General features: G+C 37.4%; 1 protein-coding gene across 1 annotated transcript in view; it reads left to right on the top strand.

The window, feature by feature from the left end:
* The window catches only part of LOC126974767 (tyrosine-protein phosphatase 69D), a 56183-nt gene that overhangs the window by 9071 nt on the left and 20881 nt on the right, over positions 1-26231 (top strand). The window contains exons 2-16 of the mRNA XM_050822430.1: positions 7468-7606; positions 8293-8564; positions 8943-9685; positions 10533-10712; positions 12264-12370; positions 14672-14816; positions 16084-16163; positions 17414-17548; positions 18630-18893; positions 19249-19379; positions 20515-20621; positions 21369-21490; positions 22234-22372; positions 23328-23504; positions 25428-25448. Of these exons, the coding sequence (XP_050678387.1) occupies positions 7468-7606; positions 8293-8564; positions 8943-9685; positions 10533-10712; positions 12264-12370; positions 14672-14816; positions 16084-16163; positions 17414-17548; positions 18630-18893; positions 19249-19379; positions 20515-20621; positions 21369-21490; positions 22234-22372; positions 23328-23504; positions 25428-25448 (2762 nt within the window). The remainder of the gene's footprint in view (positions 1-7467; positions 7607-8292; positions 8565-8942; positions 9686-10532; positions 10713-12263; positions 12371-14671; positions 14817-16083; positions 16164-17413; positions 17549-18629; positions 18894-19248; positions 19380-20514; positions 20622-21368; positions 21491-22233; positions 22373-23327; positions 23505-25427; positions 25449-26231) is intronic.

Raw genomic sequence — 26231 nt, 5'->3', positions numbered from 1 at the left:
CATCGGTTCAGTTTTTTCACGTGTACGGATATGACCCTGAATTCTGATCGGACGTAGTGCGAAAGCGATCTGAATCAAATCAAACTAGAATTATCATCAAATCATTTAGTTCAAGGAAAAATGACACTAATGAATATATAGCAACAAGGTTCACCGGCTCACCGTGTGTGGCCTATGTTGCTCTGTGCTTATGAATGTCAATCTTGGATCATTTATACGTCTAGACTATGACAGCTGTGAAAACGTCGAAAAAACATTGAGTTTGGAACTAACCTCTCTTTGAGCAATTCACGCACACTAACACAAAGTGTCATACAAATCGCGAGTGTAAGACGTTGCTTGTCACGCACACTATTCCTGGCCTGTTTTTATCGGTTGTCTAACAGCAAGAGATTCTATCTACATCATAGTTTCTCAACCTTATATTGCTCACCGCCCACTTTGAGAATATGTTTTTTTCTAGAGTATTTTCGTGTATGTTTTTGCCTTTTTAGACTATATTTTTTAATCTACCCACGCCCCATCTGCGCCATCTCAATGCCCCCTAATTTTCTCTGGGTCTTCTATGGTCTAGATCATAGGTTATCAACGTGGGCGATAACGCCCCCTTGTGGGCGTTTGAGACTTTCAGGGGGGCAGTAGAAGACCCAGAGAAAATTAGGGGGCATTGAGCACACGTGAACATTTTTAATTTATTCTCGCCTCTCTCCTCAAATCAAATCCAACGCCGCTGTTACTTATTACGGCCGTTTTCGATAACTGTTATTTTTTTATGTCTAGTTACGGATACACTGCTATCACCGTTTAATGACAAGATCTTATCTATCCATAGTTATGTCCAATATAGTTATATTATTGGTTAAAGTACAATGCTATCTATCGATAGGTTATTGAAATATAAGTAAGCGTAAAAGGATTGTCTCTAGTAAGTTAAACTAAGGATAGATAGGTAATTTAAAACGGCCGTAAGATAGTATACTAAGTTATATAGACACAAAATTTGTAATAATTAACAACCACCTTGAAATGTTTTGCTTTTCTATTTAGAATATAACTAATGATCACAAGATCATCACTGGTACTCATACTACCAGAGGAATCTCAGCACTCAGCAGTAGTAGTATTACTTTGCGGTATAGAAACGCATTTTTTATCAGTTAGTCATGTCGAATACTACAAACCACAGCAGGAGAGTCGTGCCAAAGTATTTTTTTATCTTCTTTTTTTTTCAAGAATCCTGAGCGACACTACATTGTAATAGGCAGGGAGTATCAATTAGAATAGAATAGAATAAAAATTTATTGATAACAAACCACCATAACAACCAGCCCTTCCAAGTCGCTGAAGTATTCACTGGTCAAGTTGGAAAACTTGTTAAATTTGAAAAAGGATTCAAAAGAATACTTAACAGTGAATTAGATAACATACCCGAAGCCGCATTCTATATGGTTGGTACTATTGAAGATGTCGTAGCGAAGGCACAATCATTAGCAAAATGATATAGCGAAATTATTTCGTCTAGTTTTGAATTCAGGTATATTGTAACACATTGTCTGAATTTATGATATTCTACAGTTCTATAGGAAGAGTTAATAAAATAACGTTGCTCCAAAAAATAACATTACCACCCAATTATTAAATAACAAACCAGAATGAGTAATAAATTTTTAGAAGTAACTAATGAAACTAATTAAATAAAACAATTTATTACTAAAAACGTAAAAGGTACTGTGCGGCAGTGAATGTCACCAAAGGAAGCTAACTCAGTAATAAGCTGCAATGGCGTGGCGCCAATGTAGCACTGATTTTCAGTAGTCCCAACATTATTGAGTCCAGCAGAGTGGAGTAGCAGCGACTAGTAATTTTTTAAATTATAGTTATGAATATAATTCAATAGAAGTTAAAATCAGTAAATAAAGGCAGTATAGATCTAATTTATGTATTTTCACTCTTAAAAAAATAAATAAAAGAAACTGAACGTAAAAAGAAGATCACTTAGATCTTAACGATTGAAAAATCAAAAAATATGAGGTTATTAATAATAAACGAATGTTAATATAAATTATGGTATAAAGTTTAAAAGGTACACGAAGTTACACAGGTTTATTAACTATCTAATAATTAATTACTAATCAAGTTTAATTACTATCAGCTGAACTTACTGCTCGTCTCGTCCCTTATTGCCATTAAAAAAAATCTTAACTTTCCTTTTTTGTTAGGAACCGATTGTAGTGAAACAAACAATATGGGACATGGGGCCGATGCTGAGATTAGCTAGCGTAAATTTATCTTATTCTTTTTTATCTTTTTCTGCTAGATCTTGAAACAAAGTTACACTAGCGCCATATTGCTCACTTCCTAAAATCCAACTTCTCAACCAGAGTCTCTTTTTTAGTATTGTTATTTCCCTACTTATTTCCTCTTTAATTTCGTCCAAATCATCACTAATTAGAAAACTTAAAAAAGAATTTACGACTTCCTGGCGTTGTTGATCGGCCGAATCGGTTGAATCTTTGGTGAACTACAAAGCCAAACTACTTAGTAAGCGCAATTGTAGTGCCGCTCAGAATTTTTGAGTTTTTCAAGAATCCTGAGCGGCACTGCATTGTAATGGGCAGGGCGTATCAATTACCATAAGCTGAACGTCCCGCTCGTCTCGTCCCTTATTATCATAAAAAAAAAACTTAAATACGTTTGGACACGCACTTAAGTAGTTAACTTAATTTTAAGTAGTTAACTTAATTTTGCGTTAACTACTTATCTACTTAATACGTGTAAAACAGCCTTGAGCGTAAATTCTAGGAGAACTATTTTCTTGGTCACCGTAACATAATTACATGTTTAAATTCTTTTATTGAATATATCGACACCTCAGTTCCAAAGTGTAACGAGTCTGAAATTGAGTAAGTTTGAGATAAGTATGAGAAATTGTTCCATAAACGATGACCCACCATTACCACAGAGAAACAAGTCGATAAGTGAATGTCGTTTTTACTTCCAATATATCTTCATAAGTCTAGAATATTTTCGTTTCAAACAGTAACATTTCAAGTTGCTTTCTTTTGGAACCCTTTTCTGAATAATATAATATACTAGCCGATGCCCGTGACTTCGTCGGCGTAGATAAAGGTTTTTTTTAGAGATAATAAGCAAGTTTGGATTTGAAGATTATCTCATGTCCTATTCCAGTTCCGGTTCCCGTTTTCGCTCCCGTTCCCAACATATTATATGAATCTTATTTCGAGGAAGATTGCTATGGCAAAATAAAACTACTATTGGTGTAGTTATTATAGCTCATCGACGTGAATTTCGGTTTTTCTCAAATCCCGCGGGAATCATGGATGTTTCGGGATAAAATGTCTCTAAGTAGCTCCGGCGGCGTAGAATGTTTCCGTTTCATACAGTAACAACTCAAGTTGCTTTCTTTTGGAAGCCTTTTCTGAATTGTTACTATTTGGAACTGAGGTATCAATAAATTATATATTTATAATATTTATATTTAATGTAAACGCACGCTTATAATATAAATAAATGGAGGCGTTGAAATAGGGGATAGCAGTATGTATGGAAATTCGTCGAAAAAGATAAAACCATGAAACCTTGTATTGAGTAAGGGACTTGATACGAAATAATTTATTTAAACATTTGATCGAGCATTTTTGAAACAAGGTAGGTGAACTACACGGGGATGAAATAAGAGATTAAAAGTTCGCAGGGAAATACTATTAAAGAGACTGTCCACAGTGACAAGGGATATGCTCTGTCTCATAGAAGAGCGCTGCCAGCAGCGGAAAGAGCAGTTTGTATGTATATTATTTAAAAGGTATCCTAAAAAAACAAAAAAATGTTGTCCAAAGTAACTATTAAATGCGGACGAAGTCGCGGGTAAAAGCTAGTATAGTATATTAATCTACATGTGCTTATTTATTACGTCATCGTTTGTATTTCCTGTTCCTTTTTTATTCTAGAACCTAACACGTACTAAACATCTGTGGCAGCGGGCCCGCACGCTACTCCCCAATGCACTCCGCGGTTCATCCGTCAGCTATAAATAGACAAATCAGCTGCTTGATACACTACACACTGGCATTTACAATCAAGTAACGGCTTATTCGAACAGCTACGAATTATCTTATATATATAAAAATGAATTGCTGTTCGTTAGTCTCGCTAAAACTCGAGAACAGCTGGACCGATTTGACAAATTTAGGTCTTGAATTATTTGTGAAAGTCCAGAGAAGGTTTAAAGGGTGAATAAATAAAAAAATGCTCGGAATTAACAACATTTTGTTTTTCCTTTGATGTGTCCATACATAATTCCTATGAGAGAATTTATTGACGCACGGTTTGACAGTTCTGCTGTGAAACAATTTCATTACTTAATTCTAATGTTATGATATATTATTGATAAATTCATAAAAAACATTATTTTATTTATAATATACAGAACAATGTCTGTCGGGTCAGCTAGTGATCAATACAATTTTTGTAACGAGTACAAGTTACTACGCGGCAGTGAGTCTGCATGGAATTTCAAATTACAGTCCATAGAGTAATAATGAATGAACCGGTTACCTAAGTGCGATAGATGAAACTCTTTATTAACTTAAAATAATAGTAACCGCTACCAATTACCATTGGGAGGCTCTTTTCCTCCTCAGTATATTCAAATTCAAATATTTTTATTCAAAATAGGATGTGATATCACTTATTGAAAGTCAAAAAATACCACCCATACAACATACCAATACCACAGAGGTATAGATGTCTATACCTCTGTGGTATTTATATAACAAGGATCAAAACGAAATTGATTTTCACATTGACTAACGGACTAATTTTCAGTAACCTATCTATCCTTAGTTTAACTAGCGGATACATTGCTGTCGCCGTTTAATGACAAGATCTTATCTATCCATAGTTATGACCAATATATTTATAGTCCAATGCTATCTGCCAATAGGTTATTGAAATGTAAGTAAGCGTAAAAGGACAGATTTGTCTACCTCTAGTAAGTTAAACTATGGATAGACAGAGTATTGTAAGTGGTGCACACGTCATACTGGCAAGTCATTTTTTTAATCATTTAAGTAAAAGTATTTTTATTCAATCGTATTATTTTGATAATTCTATAAACGCACCAAGGGTTGTTTGCAGGAATACATTACAATACATATAGGTCAGCCTGGCCAGTGCTGTTTGCAGTTTGTTGCAAAATAGTGTTGACCTACATTCATGAACGTGTATTTTACCATTTTCCTATTGTAATGTTGGAGCTTAACCGGCCATATATGGACAAATTTTGATTCCCGGTACTGTGGACTCGCTGTATTAAAAACATGGCTATAGAAAGAATCCTGAGTGGTAGATATCGGACACCGGCTTGTGACACTGAAGAGTTTTTTGGCCGGATATTTGTGACACTAATATGATGGAGAAGGTGTGTCCTGGAAAAGAGAACTCGTTCGACTACAAAAGCAGATGCCCTAATGCCATAGCGGAAGGCTATATTGTCAGCAGACAATGAAACGTGCTGAGCTAGGGAAAATTTAAGAGGCATATCCGCAACGGTGGCTCCTCCATATAAAAGAAGAAAAGATTCCCCTTAAGGAACATTTTTCCTACTCAGCAAAGTAACATAGATACTGATACAAGACAGACATATTGTGGTACCCAATCGGCGCTAATGACCAAACCCTAAGGATTATATTAATTTAACTAGTAGGAAATGGTGACAAATCTCATAGTCGCTCAGAGGGCAATAGAGAGAGCTATGCTCGGAGTTTCCCTGCGAGTCAGAATTGAGGAGATCCGTAGGAGAACCAAAGTCACAAATGATTGAAAAACTGAAGTGGCAGTGGGCAGGGCACATACTTCGTAGGTGGGGCAGAGGAGGACCGATAGTCGTGGAGATCTTTGAGAGACGCCTTTGTCCAGCAGAGGAGGTCTTCCGGCTGATTATGATGAAGTAGTAGGATTGTGATATTCCAGCTTTGATAATAATTATTTTGCGACAAAATATGTCCATTAATAGGCGATCAAGCATCACATCTAAAATAAGATGTCCTAAGATTATATTCACATCCTTTTGAGAATTTCGCTTTTTAGACTGTATTTTGCTGAAAATGTTCGTATTATTGATGCAGGATTTTATACAGAAGAAAATATTTTATCTCGTAGCGTGGGCGGGTGTTTACGCATTTTGAATCTCTGAGGGAAACGAGAAAAGTGACTCCCTCAAAAATCTTATTCCATTTAACGGTCGAACTGGGCTGTATTCAACAGTCAACGCTCAACAGATACCTACCTATACAACGTGTTACAAAATACCCCATAAATTGACCTAATAATTGTCTTCTTTAATAGTTTTTCTATTTTTCATTCATATATGTTTGCTACCTCAATACAAGCATGTAATTATACTCAAGTATTGGCTTTGAAAACTGTCTAAAGGCAAATGTTCTTAAATATTGTGAATGGACTCGTTATAAGGCCCCATTTAACCTTCTTTCGGCGTTATGGGTAATTTTGTAACACCCGTATATTGATTATTTGATCTTTAATCTTCTTTTCATCGCCTTGCAATAAGAAATCTTCATTACGTTTTTTGTGTACCGTCCTCCACAGTTTATCAACGGGAATCGTAGTACAAAGACCATAATCCGGCCATCCACCTGTCAGCAAGATGCATCAAAAATACGCGAACGTTATAAATTGAATAAATTAAAATCTTGACGAAACGTTATATAACTTAAATCTTCGTTAACAAAAAGAGCGCCCATCCTCGATGGGGATTGACCAGCCATCGTTTACCACCAGCACTAGCTTTCAAATAAAAAAGAATCATCAAAATGGGTTGATGCAGTCGAAAGTTTTGAGGTAACACAGATAAAAAATACAGTTGAATTGATTACCTCCTCCTTTTTTTTGAAGTTAGTTAAAAAAAGGCTTGTTGAAATTACCTATTTAGGAAAACCTTTATCAGTAGATGAAATTATTATAGCAGTTAACCCTATATTATTATTACCTATAGTGGTCACCCTTTGGTGGAAAGTACTGAGGAAGCATACTGTGTAAACAGTCTACTCTGGGGGTAGACTATCACAACATGCTTATTCCAAAGAATATTGCGGTCTCATCTCTTTATATGATGATCTAATTCTTACAAAATCAATCAAAAAAAAAATTATTATTAAATATAGCTTATTTTCATGAAATATAAAAATCATGATAACTCATGAACCCTGCTAGTTAGCAATCTCAAAAACTGTTAGTATACAAAAACAGTAAGGTTTGTAACAGTATAATATGTTTTGTTGGTGTACAAAGAACTTTATTTCAGTACCAATGCCAAATACAAAGTGGCTGTTCTCCTTTCCACTCAATACGAACAAGTATGTACTCGCGGTCCAACTTGCCCACATTAACATTGTAGGAAGTAGCTTCAATAGTCGCAATTGGTTCCAGGTCAAGATGTAGCAGAGATCCTGGACGTGTCGCTCGTGGGGAACCTTGGCGGAGTCACAAACATCAGCTGCAGCGTGTCTCCCGCGGAGGCTCAGGTTGAGTGGCTGCACGCGGGGGAACCACTTGTGATCGGCGAAAGGTATATGGTCTCTCTACGACACCTATTTTTCTCTGCTATTAGGGGAGTGACACAAACAATGATTTCAAGCTCTAAAGGCTGATGCATACAATATAGGATAATTTATATTTATACAATGATTCTTTATTTCTTTTTATGAAATATTCATAAAAAGTAATTCATATATTGGATACAGCACCTTGGAAACTAATTTGTTTTGTATATTACAGCCATTGTAAAATACTATATTGATTGAAGAAAGTGGCCGTTGCGTTTCTCGTTCTCCAACGAGCTATTTGTCAATCATTCTATCGTAGACTGGTTGGCAATATTTGACGAACAGTGCAGTTAGTCTTACTGTTAGTACTAACGCAGTCAAGAAAATACTGGTTGCCATTACCAATTGTAATAAAACACTTCTACGATCCACTTGAATAGAACATTTTATATTCAATAATTTCAATATCATGACAACTATATACATTGTAACACTAAATAACAAGAAGTGCGTAATAGCTGAGAGAAATTCCTAACAGCATACAGCAACAGATACTGCCAACTTCATTATAAAGTGACGTCACTAAAAATTTGCTTTATAATATTAACAGTTTACAAATTATTCCATTAATATTATAATAACTGAGTGTTGGTACTAATTGGAATATTAAATAACCATAACACATTATATATTCAATTGAATTTTCCAGAATAAAACAATACACGGAAGAAAGGCTTCTACAAAAGAAGGATCTCGACGGTAACCAGAAAAAGTACAGAGTGTCGAATGTGAGCATCGCCAACTCGAGTTCGAGCGACGATGGCAACTACACGTGCGCGGTGACGCTCGGCGAGCGGAGGTCGGAGCGAGTGGCGGTACTGGACCTGAGCTTCCCGGGCCGCCTGGTGAGCAGCAGCGCGGGCCCGGTGCGCCACAACGTGTCCGACCAGGCCAACGTCACCATGGACTGTGTTTTTGAACGTAAGTTTGTTTTAAAGCCACGTACAGACCTTGTTTTTTTTGTGACAATAAGTGACGAGACGAGCAGGACGTTCAGCTGATGGTAATTGATGCGCCCTGCCCATTACAATGCAGTGCCGCTCAGGATTCTTGTAAAATACAAAAATTTTGACCGGCACTACACCTTAATTTTATTTAACTTTATTTCGTTTAATAAAAGTAGGCAAGCCAAGGCGCAGTAGTCGGTATTATTAATGTGCTATTGAGCCGCAATAAAAATTCGATTAAGTAATACATCCTCCAATCGTAATTAACTGATCAGTCTTCAATAGTGTTCAAAACCAAGGTGATTTTAAAAATTGTTTGTTTCATAAGTGCTAAAATGTCATTTGTTTCCAGTATACAAGCCTGGTGAAGTGAAATGGTGGAAACGGGCCAAGGATAACGAGCTTACAGAGCTTGCATCAAAGCGGCCCAATAGACTAAGCCTAAAACAGTTCCAGAGCAAATACGATCTACACATACATAATCCTGAAGACAACGGCACCTACGTGTGTGAAGTGTTCGATCCAGTGACGTCATCAAACATTACTGGTACCATCGATGTAATGGTGTACGCCCCCCCACAGGTCGTCATCGACACAGTTATACCGATAAGCGCTTCCCAGTTGTTTCTGAACTGGACAATCAGGTCATATAACTCACCGATTAAAAGTTACAACCTCATGTATCGAAAACTACCCTCAACTGATTTTAGTTTGTACACGCGAGAGAAGATTGGCACCAAGAATATATCCTTCGTGATGGAGGGCTTAGAGAAGTCTACCAACTACCAGCTCAAATTGGAAGTGACAACAATGCACGGGCAGAGTAAACCTCATATCTACGAGTCCACTGTCAGGACCTTGGATAAAGATCCTATCTTTGTGCCGAATATATCCATCAATGGATTCTCAGCTACTTCGGTGACTATAGGCTGGGCCCCTCCACCGGAAGACATTGCAGAGCTCATACACTATTATTTGCTAGAAGCGAGGAAGATGGAAGAGGTGGCACCGAGAAGGGCATACCATTCGAGAGACAGCAGAAACTTGCCCTATATGTTTGATAACTTGGAGCCGCACAGCACTTATGTCTTTCGGGTAAGTCTTTTTGATATATTTTATATAGTATATTTCAGAAAAATGGGGCGGACCGAAGCAAGGAATATTATCATAAAAAAACAATATTAATATCCCACACAAATTAAATTTAAAAGCAAAGTTTATGAACGATGCGGGACTCGAAGCCTCGACCTCTCGCGTTCCGTGTGAGCGCTCTTTCACTGAGCTAACCGTTCGAGTAACGTAAAGTTCATAAATATTGATATGTCTTTGTTCAACTCTTAGGTTGTGGCTTCATCTACAGGATCTACTCAATCCCAATATTTGCATAGTAGGAAATTTACTTAAGATGCCGCTCTTTCAAATCTAAACAATTTGTTATTTTTTTAAAGTTAAACCTTCTCTTCGAGGATTAATTACACAAAGCTAATCGTTCATATATGTAGTATTACGAAATACCAATCAACTCAAAAATTACTGGTCGTGTACGAGGGGGGTTAAAACCTTCTTTCCCCACACAATCACTACAAAAATGAAGTTAATCAATAATTTTGTTTTTTTTTTTCGAAAATATGGGACGAGACGAGCAGGACGTTCAGCTGATGGTAATTGATACGGCCTGCCTATTACAATGTAGTGCCGCTCAGGATTCTTGAAAAACCCAAAAATTCTGAGCGGCACTACCATTGCGCTCGTTACCTTGAGACATAAGATGTTAATTCACATTTGCCCAGTTATTTCACTAGCTACGGCGCCCTTCAAACCGATGTTTACACAATACTGCTTCACGGCAGAAATAGGCGCCGTTGTGGTACCCATTATCTAGCCGGCATCCTGTGCAAAGGAGCCTCCCACTGGTATTATTGATCGTATGTGATGGTTCCAGGTATGTTCATGTTCAGACTTCACCAAGAAATGTGGTGCGTGGTCGAGCGAGATGCAGGCGGCGACGTTGGATGGTACACCTGGGCGGCCCGCCAACGTGAGTGTGACCTGCGCACGCAGCTGGATCACGCTCACCTGGCAACCACCGCTCAAGCCCAACGCGGAGATCAAGGGATACACCGTGAGTACCCGCGTGTTGACTAGATGTACTGGTATTTGACCGCGTGCAACGCAGAGCTGCTCGAAATGTCGGGGACAAAATGCTCTGTGAACGGGAGTTTTTCGAAGAGCTGTTTCACCTGATTCCTGCCGCCGAATTCCACCTTCGCACAAATATGGATATAATACACCCACCATGGATGTATGTATGGCGGCGTTTCTCCATAGTGCGGTTTGAATGAATGCGGAGTGAGCCTCCTTGTGCGGTGTTTTCGCGACGATACGGCATGGGTACCTGCAAAAAAAGCGAGTACATCTGCCTTAAATGCCGGCAACTTGTTTTTGTTCTGGTGTTGCAAGAGAATGTCACCAGGTGACTCGTACGCTCGTTTGTCCTCCTTTTCCATAAAAAATTGTAGTAATGGTTAATGGTAGGCGGATGCGATAAAATTTCAGACGCTTGAGAAATTAAATGCATACATAAGTGCTGGTTTCGTCACCCTCAAGTCAAGATCTAATTAATTTATATGAAAAAAAAATTTGTAAAGTATCATGAAAACTATGCAAGAGTAATAAGTCCATAAAAGACTGGATGTAAATGCACTAATGTATAACCGTTCACTCTGTAATAAATAAATGTATTATACCATAATTTTTAACATTTCAAATATTAAGAGCAGGTTTCTCAATGACAGGACACTCAGCCATCACAAGTAGCTCCCGTTCACGAAAATTTCGCATAGACCAGAAATCCAACCAACCACCCGTGTTACGACGCCGCCCTACGAAGTTACTAAAACAACCAATGACTGTATGTGACGGTTATGTGCGTTTATTATCAAGTGGGGCATCTGCTGGTGTCTTTATTACCTGCTTACGGCCGTTTTCAATAACCTATCTATCATGAGTTTAACTTACTAGAGGTAGACAAATCGATCCTTTTACGCTTACTTACATTTCAATAGCCCATTGAAAGATAGCATTGGACCATAACTATATTGGACATAACAGCTATGGATAGATAAAATCATTAAACGGTGGCAACAATGTATCCGTAAGCTAAACTGAGGATAGATAGGTTATTGAAAACGGCCGTTAGTCGCTCATTTATGGGTGAGTCGCTCATCATATGTTAAGTGAAATCCAGTCGCCCATGGACAGACAGAATACCAGATATCAAGAGGTGTGTTGCAGGCCTTTTTTTTCTATGAACTTGCAATTTGCTTAGATATTCTATATAATACTTGCTGACCCAGCAAATGTTGTATTGCCAATATTAAAATCGCGATACAAAAGTAACTGTTGTTCGTAGATGGGTGAAAATTTGAAGATGTATGTATTTTTTAATGCTGACTCATAATGAAACAAATTTAAAAAAAATTACAATAAATTAAAAAAAAAATTCGTGTTGAGACCACTTTTAACATTTAGGGGGATGAAAAATAGATGTTGTCCGATTCTAAGACCTACCCAATATGCACGTCAAGCCGTTTCGGAGGAGTTCAAAAATAACACCATGACACGAGAATTTTATATATTAGATGTTGCTGTCATTGTTTTTTTTGTATTGTAGATGGAGCTCACGGGTAACGCGACGTACCGCGACCGCTACGGCACGGTTAAGGAGGCCATGTGGGGACCGCTCACCAAGTTCAAGACGAACGACTCGCGCACTGTGAGGTGACAGAGTCTTACCACTTACATTCCGTCATTAATAAACCATTGAAAACCAGCAGCGGGTTTTATCATAGGTAGGGTTGCCAACTTTTATTAGAAAAAGTGGAGTATATCTGATTTCAAAGGAGGTGAAGAAAGAGTACGGACCTCCCAAAGAAAATTATATATTTTTTTTTAAATATACCTATTATACTGAATATCCGGACGATTGAGCCTTGCTTGGATTTTTAAGAATGTACAAAACTTGAACAAAAAAAAAACTAATAGGACATCTGTATTCGAACCGGGGTCTTCTGCTGTCCGGATCACCCAATGTCCCATCTGAGCTATAATAGTCTTGTATATAGTGGCGAAATTTACCTTTGTATTCTAATGTTATTGTAGCTGTTTCTCATTCAAACATGGATAAAACAATTTTTTTTTAAATTGAAACCTAGCTAGATCGATTTATCACCCCCGAAATCCCCTGCATACTTAATTTTATGAAAATCGTTGTAGCCGTTTCCGAGATTCAGATTATATATTTATATATATATATAAATATATATATACAAGAATTGCTCGTTTAAAGATATTTACCGATAAAAATAAAATGGGTTTGCATAATAATATTACATTGCTGGCAATAGTATAGTAAACAACAAACCAAAAAGTGTATAACTAATTAGTAAATGATATTACAATGTGGAATTGAATAGTATTGTAGTTGTTATTTTTCATGGATTTTATGGTTCAGCCTTGTATTGTTTTACTGGACATTTTTAAAATATGTATGTTTGAACGTTTGTGTAATTAGCATGTTTTTGAATTGTATTTTTGGTGTTTCACGTTGAAGAGCAATCTGTTGATTTTATATTAGTAAAATATTTTATAACTTTGACTTTGTGTATAAAAGAGTATTTTATCATAATCTATTAGAGTTATAGATTATACAGTACACCTACAAGATATAGAGTAGAATGCTGTATTTCAGACTACGGTTGACAACCCTAGTCATAGAGCAAGCCAAGCTAACACTGCAAGTTGTGTACCAATAAAATGCAGCGTTCATGTTTGTGTAAATTTGATTGTATATAACTTTTTGATAAACTTTTGAAAGAATTCTAGATAGAAGAAAATCCCTAAATTATTTTCAATATTAAATATGTACACTATTTTCTTTGTAGGTATTATATTATACAGGCTGTCCCAAAATTATGGGACATGAAGGGAAAGTACCTTAAATATCGCAGATAGATTGGCTACTTTCTTTTAAAATACTAAATGTTAAATGTTACTTAAGAAGAGTTATTAGTTTTTGGCCATTCTTTCAATTGGCATCATAAAAGTAGGGGTGTTTTTTTTTACATTTAAGTCGGTTCGATTCCCAGACGAGGCAAGTAATTTTTAGAAAATCTTTCAATGCAGAATTACTAACTTTTAAAAATAACATAAAGTCTTCTTTCAGTAAAATAGCCTATCTTCGATATTTAAGGTACTTTCCCTTCATGTCCCATAACTTTGGGACAACCTGTATACTTAAGTGTATCATAAAGTTACTTAATTGATAAGTGAACACCCGACCACTCAATATTTATAAGTATTCCGTATAAATCAATTGATTTCTTTTATTAAGTGTTTACTACGTTTAAAATCAATTCGAAATTTCATTAAAAAGTTCTACAACTTACGAGTACTAACCTCCTCTTATCCTATCAACAGACTAAAGACACGACACACATATTTCTTTCACAAGAAACAATACTTAAGGCGAAGGGTAAATAGAAAACACGCAAACAAGGTGTTTTAAGACAAGTTTTGTGGTGAAAATATAGCGTTTGGAGCTATGAACACTACTTTATCCTGTTACACATACCCTTAAGTCTTAATTGTAGGTTGCTAATGCTTGCTGTTGGTTAAAGTTAACACTCCAGCGCTATTATGAACTACCAGTTTTCTTTGCAGTTAAACAAGTTTTATCTCGGCATGATGCATTTGTTTAGTATACTACTATCATAAAAGTTGTCCTTATAGATTTTACTTTTTTATGTAGGTACATTTATTCAGATTAGTAATCAATAATGAGGATTGTAAGCAATTAAGCAGTTTGCGCCTGTTAAAATGTTACCTTTTCGACCCAAGAATTTTGAAAATATTGGCTTTGTTACATAGGAGCCGTGAACTCATATCGCTCGAGGTCGCAGGCATTTAGTGTCGCCTTAATACAAATCTTAGGTCTCGAACAGTCGAGAGCAATCGCAGAGCAAAATGAGCACCAGGTGAACGTGTTGCTAGTCTCTCATCACCTTGTGTATATCTGTGCAGGTTTGAAGACCTCCAGCCCAATACGAACTACACGGTGCGGCTGAGTGCCATGACCCGCACGCGGCGCCGCGGCGAGGAGGAGACACGCTACTGCAGTACCGAGCCCGCACCGCCTGACGCACCGCCGCGACCCCGCTGGCGGAAGGTACGAAAGATATTGCTGTAAAAATATAACATATAGAGATAAATTACTACCTAGAAACTGTCAGTAATCTGAATCTGTCCCAATACACCCGATAAGTCATTCTTGTCGTCTTATATTGGGACGCGTGAATTGCAATAATTTCCATACAAACTTTATATCGCTGGTAAGCTGTACGTCGTCCCATTGACAGACAGCGTGCACGGATATATTGGGACAGAAAAGTCAACGATAGTTACGATTTTTACCTCAAGTGAAAGATAGACTGAATATTGGGAACGGCCGTAAGGGGAATTCGCCGTGTGTAGGCACGATCGTTTTTTTACACAAAATAAATTTGTAACAAAACTTTAACAACGCAGCGTGACTCGAACCGCAGCCTCGCAGGTTCCATCCGAGTGCTTTTATCAAGTGAGTTCGAGTCCCGCATCGTTTATAAATTTTGGTTACAAGTTTAATTTGCATAATTAATCCAAGAATTGAGGGTTAGGTTTGTCACTAAATAACAAATTGTTACGATCATCATAATGTTGAATGGATCTCTGTGACGGCTTGCTGAGTTGTTGTTTGCGCACGCGCCGCGACAACACATGGAGTGATTTACACCACAATTATATCACATTATGTTTGTACTGTCTTACCATACACTTTCTACAAGCTGTTACAAATTACTAAGTTACTATAATGATAATAGGGAAAAAGTATTCGCAAACAGTAACTTGTAATATAACTTGTTTCTCTTTGGTAGGTCTAAGGCATAGAATTTCAAACGGATACTAGTGTCAGACGATATTGAGTGATTTTAAATTGTATTTTTAATAAAAATATTTGAATTTGGTGGTAATTGATCCCCACGACAATTACATATAAATTTTGGATAATTTATACGTCTTGTAATTAAGTAAGCTGTGAAAACTTCGAAAAAAAATAGCGGCGAACTGTTATACTATATTTTCAGCTAACACACGCACACTAATACAAAGTGACTGATGATGTATCGCGAGTGTAAGCTGTAGCTGTCATGCACACTAAAGTGATAAAGCTGGTCTGTTGTCATGTCTAGCCTAACAGGAAAATAGTCTATCTAGATGTTTAAATTATTTAAGTAAATAGTAATTGATCCAAATCGCTTATGAATAATTGATAGATCTAGGTTATGAATATTTGATACTAATAGGCTTTTTAATAATAATTACTAATAACTAATAGATAACTAATTAGTAATTATAACGAATATGTTGTCTGTAATTTGAATTCTTTTTTTTATTAGATAGTGGAGAATGATCGATACATGTTCACAATGCATCTGCCAAGAATATCGGAGAGAAATGGACCAATATGTTGCTACAGGTAAGAAAATAATTTGTTTATTGTTTTAATTGATATATAAGACCATATCTGATATATTCGGTTACTTATTGGATTGTTGAATGCTGTATTAAAGTACCCACGTGATTTTTTTTAGGCTTTGTATTTATTTTTAACTAGCTGACCCGGCAAACGTTGTTTTGCCATATAAAGTATGATTCACGCGATAGTTTTATAAGTAATAAAATATTGCCTATATAAATAGCCTGTACATCATTTTGTTCTTTTGTCAATAGTTTTTGCAGCGCACGCAAAAATAGGTTTTCGATTTTACACCTTGTGTTACAAAATAGCAATTTTATTACGGATCCCTAATTTTGAAAAAAAAAAAAATCGGTTCATTCAAATCGGACCAGTAGTACCAGAGATTAGCGCGTTCAAACAAACAAACAAACACTGCAGCTTTATAATATTAGTATAGATAAAACACAATAGCTGTAGTTAGACGACTGACAGTTTTATTTGGTAGTAGAGCAGGTTACAAATCACAGACAAATCCATAGAGAATCAATAGAAAATAAAAGTTATTCTCACTAACACAAAATATAGTATCGTATTTGTATTTTGATAATATTCTAACCATGATTAATTACTTAATTCTAATAATGATTGCGAAACTGAAGTGGCAGTCACAGAAAAGTCTTCGAATAGTGACCACGTACCGGAAGACTCAGTGGTAGACCCCACAAGATGGACCGACGATCTGGTTAATATCGCCCGAATACGCTGGATGAGGGCAGTGCAGGACCAATCGTCGTGGAGATCTTTGGGGGAGGTGATAGACCAGCAGCCTTTACCAGTGGCACCTTTGCGAAGGAAACCGGCTAGATTATGGGTACCACAATGGCGCCTATTTCTGCCGTGAAGCAGTAATATGTAAACATTACTGTGTTTCGATCTGAAGGGCGCCAAAGCTAGTGATATTACTGGGCAAATGAGACTTAACATCTTATGTCTCAAGGTGATGAGCGCAATTGTAGTGCCGTTCAGAATTTTTTTGGGTTTTTCAAGAATCCTGAGCGGCACTGCATTGTACTGGGTGGGGCTTATTAATTACCATCAGCTGAGCGTCCTGCTCGTCTCGTCCCCAATTTTCATAAACAAAAGCAGCGGATGTCTTCCGGCTGATGATGAATATTCTAACAATTTTAGATTTATTTTCATATTTCGAATTTGAGAACATTTGATGATTGTTTCAATTGAATGATGAATTGAGTGTCGCCATTCCCCAGGGTGTACATGGTGAGGCTGTTGGGCCAGGAGTGGGCTTCACTTCCCGCGCCGCGCCTCATGCCGGTGCTGCAGTACGAAGAGGCTCACTCCGTCCGTCCGACGTTGGCCGCCTACGTCACCGACTTGTTCTCCAAGTGAGTGCGATGTGTCCTGGCCGATACCACGTTGGTACCACAATGGTAGATCAATCCACGATGAGAAAAATGCGAAATAAAGGAAAGAAAGAGAGGGGCGTATTATTATGGATTGAAATATTTACTAAATTAACAAATTTTAATAATTTTTTGCCTATATTTTTATGTGATTAGGGGGAAGTCACACTAAAAGGTTTATTTTACTGCAAGGATTATAATATTATATACAGATTTTGAATTTACCTTCATTTATGGACAATTCGTGATGCGAATTTTGGTTCGAATTTAAATTTGTATATACTGTAATCCCAGACGTGACGGAAGGATTTTAACGAGCGACATATCACGTCAGTTAAAAATATACAATTATTCCATGGACGGTTATCTTTTACATACGTTGGAGAAAATTCATATTCCTTTTCAACTAGGTATTGTGAGAGTTGTATTGTAAAAGTACTGATAGTAATTGAAATAAGTACATCATTGTACTTTTAGCTATATAAATTGGATTGTTAAATGATAAACTAGAAGCTAATTGGCGCATAGAAAATTAGCAAAATTGCGATTTCGCAATTACTGATATCTTCAAATTAAAAATTCAATGGACTACATGGCACATACACAGAGCATAACGAATATAAAAACAGCTGCTAATTTCTACCTGTTCGCAGTTCCTTCGTTCATCTGCCTCTGTTGCATGTCTGCTTTTTTTACATTCCAGTGATCTTTACTAAAACATTGTGTTCGTATATAAATACAATATTACTTGAAGTGAATTATGTGAAAGCTTATGGTCGCTCAGAGGGCAATGTAGAGGGCTATGCCGGAGTTTCTCTGCGAGATCAAATCAGAAATGAGGAAATCCGTAGGAGAACCGAAGTTACCGACATAGTCCAAACGATTTTGAAACTTAAGTGGCAGTAGGCTGGCCACAAGATGGACTACGGTATACGTTGAATGAGCGCAGGACCGATCGTCGTGGAAATTTTTGGGATAGGCCTTTGTCCAGTTGTGGACGTCTTCCGGCTGATGATGATGAAGTGAATTTATTAATAAATGTTGTATCTGTTGTCTTAAATAGCGATAGGTTCCCACCGGACTCCGAGATAATACTCGGCGACGGCAAGTCTGTATTCGACGAAGAGGACCCGGGCGTGAACCGCGCGGGCTGCCGCCGCTGTCTTCGGAAGCCGCGCCGGTTCGAGGACGCGCCCGCCGTCATCGCCAAGGTCACCACGCTGCCGTCCACCACGGTGGACGAGCTGTTCGAGGAGGAGGTGGATTCCACTGACGACCCTGACGTCGACGAGAGGAGGGAGCGGAGATCGTACGTTGATGTTGACAGGTTAGTGCTTAACATTGCCTACTATTATCACGCAGGACGTTAAGCTGATGGTAATTGATACGCCTTGCTCATTATAATTCAGTGCCGCTCAGGATTCTTGAAAAACCCTAAAGGTCTGAGCAGCACTACAATTGCGCTAGTCACCTTGAGACATAAGATGTTAAGTCTCATTTGCCCACTAATTTCACTAGCTACGGCGCCCTTCAAACCGAAACACTATAATGCTTACACATTACTGCTTCACAGCAGAAATAGGCGCGGTTGTCGTACCCATAATCTAGCCGGCATCTTGTGCAAAGGAGCCTCCCACTATTGGTTATTGATTATAATATTTATTTCTTGTTTGTTTCTCTAGAGACTACATGAAGAATCCAATGATGATGGATAAGCTGGCCGAGGAGCTGGAAGGAGACTGGGAGGATTTGGTGGTGAGAGACGGACTGTTGGACCCCGCCGCTAACTACACGCTGTTCGTGGAGCTCATACGTAAGTACGCACGAATATGTGTACTATCCGGGAGCGCGTGTTGATTATTGATTACTGTTGTCATACATACATTAATAAACACACTTTTTGTCTTACCTTTGTCGCTAAGAAATTACATGACAGGGAGATGTAATTTTATACTTGGTGTATGGTATTTTATGTGTACCACAAATGTATGCGCGTGCTTGGGGGTGTGGCAATCACCACGTGATGGCGGAGCGGTTTTGTGCTAAGAAGGGAATTAAAGATTAGGCAAGGAACGACATACATGGTATTCCTCTGTTCTCTTCTTCCAAGCGGTGTTGGTTTAGACTGTATTTTGGAGCACGGCACACACTGTTTTGCCGAATTATCGCGCTATATAATACACTCGCAGTGCGGTAAATATTCAGTAGGTAGCGCACAAGTAATTAGCTGCCTCTTCTCAGTGTCAATGTGCTTGCACCGGAGGCTGTTCTCAGGCCAGCCTTCCATTGATTAGGTTAGGTAGGTTAGGTTTTTTTTTTTTTTTTGGAGAGGAGGAAATACTGTTACGTATTTACGCCCCGGAACGGGGTCCGCGTAAGCGGACACCCCATACCGACTAAAACCTCCTCTGTGCTGTTAGCAGCTCTGGCTTTCACAGCGAAGTAGGACGTGGCCCGTGGAGGCCGCAAAGACTACGCAACAACAGTCGCGGGGCGTCTCCTAAGGAGACTCGAACCTCAGACCGGCTGTGTGCTTGTGGGAAGGAGGTTTAGGTATGATAAGAATGGATATAATTACTTGGAGTAACTTTACACCGCATTACTTAATAAGATAGATATAATTTTAAATCTACCGTTACGATACCTACGTTTTATAGGTATATAGTTTTAGGATATTTAATAAAATCTTTAAAGGACCAATCAAACCTCGTACATACGTCCAGATTTGTTTCTAAATAGCCCTAAGCAAGTAGTTTAGTTATTATGTAGAGACTTAGATGTGATTGCCGGCCCAATTACATATATATATGATTATTTTGTATATATATAATATGTAGGCATTTGGTTTTCAAATTATATTTGTGTAATTAATCCCAGAAGTATAATAACAAATGGCTTAACTAACATTGTAAACCTTGAAGCAGTTAACAAAATGGTTGTAATTCCAGCGGGCAGCGAGCACGACGAGCCCATATACAGCGAGTACGTGAACGTGCTTCAGCCCGCACCGACGCCTCGCCCCTCCACCACCTCTACGCTGGAGATAGCCCTGCTGGTAACTACCGACACTCGAGTCTGGCTCCACGTATACCATACACTGACCTGTATAAATACCACTGGGCAGGCTGTTCCATATATTTGACAGCAAATTGTTTGTGCCTATTTGAAGCGCCACTCGCCACATGCTGAGGTTGTCATCACTAGTATTAGTACCGCAGACTCTCGCTACATGGCCAACAGCGCCAAAATGACGAATATCAAACAGTCACAAAAGCATTTTGACAGCCGCTAGTCTAGAACAAAAGAGAAATATTATGTGAAGCGAGACCACGCCTCTTCTCTTTCATTGGTCAATGAGGAGGAGAGGCGTGGTCTGAATATCTGTTTATAGGAGCTTCTGAAGGCAGCAATAGGCTGTTACTTATTAATTTATTATTAATTGTAATTCCATATTCACAATTTGGGGCTTCTTGGACAGCGCATGAGTTCAACTCCGTACTCTCAGCGAAAGTTAACGTATTTATAAATGTAACAATTTGTGATTGTAGAAAGTGCTATCAACGTATCTTAATAGACCTACCGGAAACCCAAAGCGTGCATGTTGCGTCGTTAACAGATCAGCCTAGATATCGTACGTTGTAAATTTTACAAGCGTTCAGCTCAATAAGCATGGTACACATGCATATTGAGAAAAATGAGAATTTTTAGTATTGTACTTTATAAGTTATAAGTATTATGTATGTTACTAAGAATTTCGTTAATAAGTGTAAACCAAATAAATTAAATTTAAATTTAATCGCAGGCAACGTGTGTGTGCGCCGGCGTGGCAGTGTTGGTAAGCGGCGCGCTGTGCGTGATGCAGTCTAGGTCCTCGCGGAAGACGCGGCGACACCTGGAATCCAACCCCATCCAGGCAGCACTAAGGTGACATACAACATTAATACTAATTATGTTACTTAGTACTTATTGCATTTATATGACATTATGTTATCTCAAGCTTTTTACGATCTCAGATAAGCTGTCCGAATCATTCAATATATTTTGTATGTAAAAAATGAATTTTGTAACCGGTGTAAACTAGGGTCGCAGTACAGATTCTATTCCTTATTATTTCGTAATCCTTGTAGTCATCTTTTCATGATGGTTTTATTCTACACTTTATAAGTCAAATGGAGAGACTATTTACTTATGTTTGAAATTGATCCATCAAATTTTTTAGGTTCCATCAAACCAGATTACAACTGTGAACCTCTGAAACACTCATTTTATTTTCTCTATTTGAGAAGCAATAACAATTGTTCTCTATACAAATTTCACGACATTAACGTTACACATGAATACTCGAAATGGTTTTACTCCAAATAAATAGTCTATTTTAAACCTAAACAAATAAGGAATGCAACACTTACTCTTTGGGAAGATTCTACATTCAGTTATCTTAATTGTGCATAATTATTAAGCTTACTTTTCTGAAGTCTTAATCAATTTTAATTATGGTTTTAGTAAAATATAGAATAAATCCACCAAACTTTTTTTTGCTTTTGTGTAAAACAGTCACGCAAAGTTTTTTTTAAACGTTTTTTATTTTTGTGTTGTTTTTAATTAAGAAAAAATTAAAATTTTTTTTTTAACGAGATGCCTCTAAATGTCTTTGTGGTTGATGGCAGGTATGTGGTCGGAGGGCTGGGTGGGCGGCAGGGCACGCACCCGGTGCCTGAGATGCCTCCCATCCCGCAGCACGAGCTGGCGGCCGCGTACGCCGAACGGCAGGCTGACAGCGACTACGGATTCCAGAAGGAGTTCGAGGTACGCCCGCTATGTCTGTTCTGTCCCAATGCCTGACAACTCATTCCTCAACGAGTTACGAGATATCTTTTAACAAATCCGTCACAAAATAACAACGTTTGTTGTTTACTTAGTATTTAACACCATCAGAGCTTATAATTTTATGTCCAAAAAACTTACTTTATAGCCGTAATACTGTTTTGCAAAAGAAATTGTTGTGAGTATATGTATTTCCACAGGAAAGAATTCAAATCAAAGGACCGAATAATATATTCGGTCCTTCGAGCCGGATTACGTAATACAGATTAGCTGAAAAATTGCTTTAGGTTAACATTTTTTTTTATAATAATAATATAATTAAATAATTAATTTTATTTAACGAATCCGCAATATCAAAAAATAATGTCAAATATTCTATGTTTAAATATAGCATATTATGTATTGGTGACTATAAATTATTGGTAGGGATCGTTAATGAGGAGTTGCGTAGCGTGCTCTCTTGTTTTTGAAATACCTTACCGCTTTCCATTATTCGGTTATTGCAAACTATTTAGTTTGGGTATGGATCTCAGTGAATCAAGTCAATCCTGTGCAGATTCTGCTGTGAAGCCACTGAAAACCCCAAACACATCATACAGGAATTTAAGGGCATTGCCAGAATCAGGCTGGGGTGTTTTAAAGTACTTTCAGTCAAAGTAAAGGACATGCCCAGCCTAAACCCTATGAGGATCCTAAGCCTCTTTACAGTAATAGGTCTTGAGTATATAACTTAAACTTCGGCACAGTAAGCGCACACGTTTCTCTATTTAGGTATAGGGGTTGAATGCAGGCGCGCTAGCGCAAGCAGGGGTACAGTAGATCCTAGAATTTAAGTGTATTTAAACCTTAAATCGTAATAAAAAAATATTGATATCAACCACATGTAGATGGCAAGGATCTGTTGATGGTGTAAATCACGGCCAAGTAGTTGTTGCAGATGTTGCCCGAGTGTTTCCCGGAGCGGTCGACGCACGCGTCCGAGGCACGCGAGAACCAGCCCAAGAACCGCTACCCCGACATCAAGGCGTACGACCAGACGCGCGTCAAGCTGACGCCGCAAGACGGCGTGCCCGGCTCCGACTATATCAACGCTAACTACGTCATGGGATACAAGGTTGGCTATATACTTATTGTACGCTTCTACTTTTATTTGTCATTTATACAGCCTCTATAGAAAAAGTCTATACTCTATGGCCTAAAAAAGCATTGCTTACCGTACTTAATGTTGTTAAAAAAACACAGTTGTTTTAGTGCCACAGACTAACAAAATCTAAGTGAGGTATGGTAGGTTCATAGAATTATTAGGTAATAGGTAATACATACTATATTACATACATAATATTTTAATGATCATTATTAGACTAAATATTTTAATGTCAGGCTAGGAATATTTTGTAATTTTCAATTTTCCCGCGTTGGCTGTATGGGTGTACCTTTGCCATTCCTCAAGAGATAAGTATGTTTACAATACATTTCCCGCCTATTTAAGCGGCAACTTGAAAACTTGTGGTATTTCTTTGTTTAATTTTTGTTTTATTTGAAATTACCTAGTCGTAGAAAAAATATTGAATGCGACACGTTGTATAACTTGGTCAAAAAACGCTCGTGGCGTCATTCGTTATATAACAGTTGTATAAAATACTGTAAAGTAGGACATGTTACGATAGCCGTTTTGACATTTTCTGGATCATAATAATTTTTTTTGTAAATATAAAAAAGGAACAAATTGTCGTTTTACAATTGCCTGAAAAGTTTATGAGGCTATTTAGTACATTGCAATAAATTTCGGGCTTCTGTGTTCTAGAGATTTTTTACGAACTTCACTGTCTTGCGAAACATCAATAGATAAAGCAAATACAAACGATAAAGATACTATAATTATCGACAAAATAATCCAAATATTCTCACAACACTAATTAAATTATGCCACCACATTATGTTTTTACCAGTGGGCGGCTCCTTTGCACAGAATGCTGGCTAGATTATGGGTACCACAACGGCGCCTTTTTCTGCCGTGAAGCAGGAATGTGTATGCATTACTGTGTTTCGTAGGTCTGAAGGGCGCTGTAGCTAGTGGAATTACTGGGCAAATGAGAATTAACATCTTGCATCTCAAGGTGACGAGCGCAATTGTAGTGCCACTCAGAATGATGGGCTTTTTAAGAATTCTGAGCGCCACTGCATTGTAATGGGCAGGACCTACCAATTACCATCAGATAAACGTCTTGCCCATCTCTATTGACAGAAAAAGAAAATACTATTATTAGAAAGTCAAACATTTTCTCTTCAAATTCTATCCAATGACATGAATTGTACAGTTTCATCCATGGTTCGTAAAAATGTATATTCGTATTCTATGCATGCACTCTAAGTAAAGTATTGTTATGAATTCGGTGATATATTAAAGCGTAGGATACTTAAATATGTTATATATAGTAATATGTTATGGGCTCCTATACGGATGCTGAGCGGTATCATTTAACGTTACAAAGACGGACATAAGATACATAATAACTTTAAGGGTAAATGTTTCATAATAAAGTCCCAGCCACTGTTCAGTCATTATCTATAAATAAATTTATATGTTTTATTAAAAAATGGCTCTGTCGTAAATCCTACTACTCCACAGCTGAATATCTAAGTCATCCGACAGCCTGGGACTAGATTATGAATATTTTATAGCAGTTTTTTATAACAATGACAGTACAATATTGTATATTTTATTAAAAAGAGCGCAAAAGACGTGTGCTGGGAGAGTTTCTTGCGCCGCTTCAGAGCGCCACTTGTTTCCGAAGCGGTACTAGTGTTTGAAATGATATCAAAAATAATTCTAAAGGAATCAATTTTGAGAAAATGAATGCTTTTTAGTACATAATAGAACCTACAGCGATTTGTTCACCGGTCAGGATTCGTTCGCAGTCCACATGTCTATATTTTTTCAATTGTTTGTCTACCATTAACCGTATTACTCTGAATGACGTAGAGTAGTCCCTATTGTTTTATTTAATCCCTGTGTCTGTGTTCTGTGCTTACTAAGGGCGCTTCGGATCTCAACCAGGTACTTGCATGATCTGTTGGTCGATTACGTAAATATTTAGCAGTCCATACCTGTAGCTATGTTCACCTTTGCTGATTATGATAAATTGTTGACAAATTGTTGAAAAATATATATAAATAATAGGTCAGTTTTATCTATCGAAATTAAATTATGAAAGTATGTTAATTATCGAGTTTTTACCATAAGAAATATGAATTTAATGCTATTTTGTTATAAAGGATATGAAAATTATTTGTATTTTCAAAATTAAAACGTAAATTAAATTAGTTTTGTTAGGTGTATGCCTCGTGACCGAAAATGCCCACCACCATTTTGTGACGTCACTATAGCAGAAACAATTTGTTTTAGCAACACACTAACAAAGCAGTGACACTAATTGTCACGAATGTTAATACAGAGATGTGGCAAGAAACTCATTGCAATTCTTATACGAAATATATGTTTTGCGACAGGAACAAATAAATAATTGAATATACGTTTTGCCAAATTGAGAATAATTGTTCAAACCAGCTGTATTTATTGCGCGGTTTCTTTTTTAATTCAAAGGCATATATTTTATCGAATGGTTGTAAATTCTGACTAGAATCCTGTGTCCCAGAAATCCTCCTCTATGACTCCTCTGATACATCATATTGAGCGTGGAAGAGGATGGTAACGACAACTCATAATAAACAATAACAAGCTATATGCGAATTAGTTTTTGAAATATATGGACAGTTAATGCATCAAAATTACGTAATTTACCCCTTATTCTATTATTTCTCTAAACCTGCATGCTATTTG

The sequence above is a fragment of the Leptidea sinapis genome, chromosome 33 (genome assembly GCF_905404315.1).
Source record: "Leptidea sinapis chromosome 33, ilLepSina1.1, whole genome shotgun sequence".
In the NCBI taxonomy this organism is placed as follows: Eukaryota; Metazoa; Arthropoda; class Insecta; order Lepidoptera; family Pieridae; genus Leptidea; species Leptidea sinapis.
This window is presented reverse-complemented; position numbering and strand designations above follow the sequence as displayed.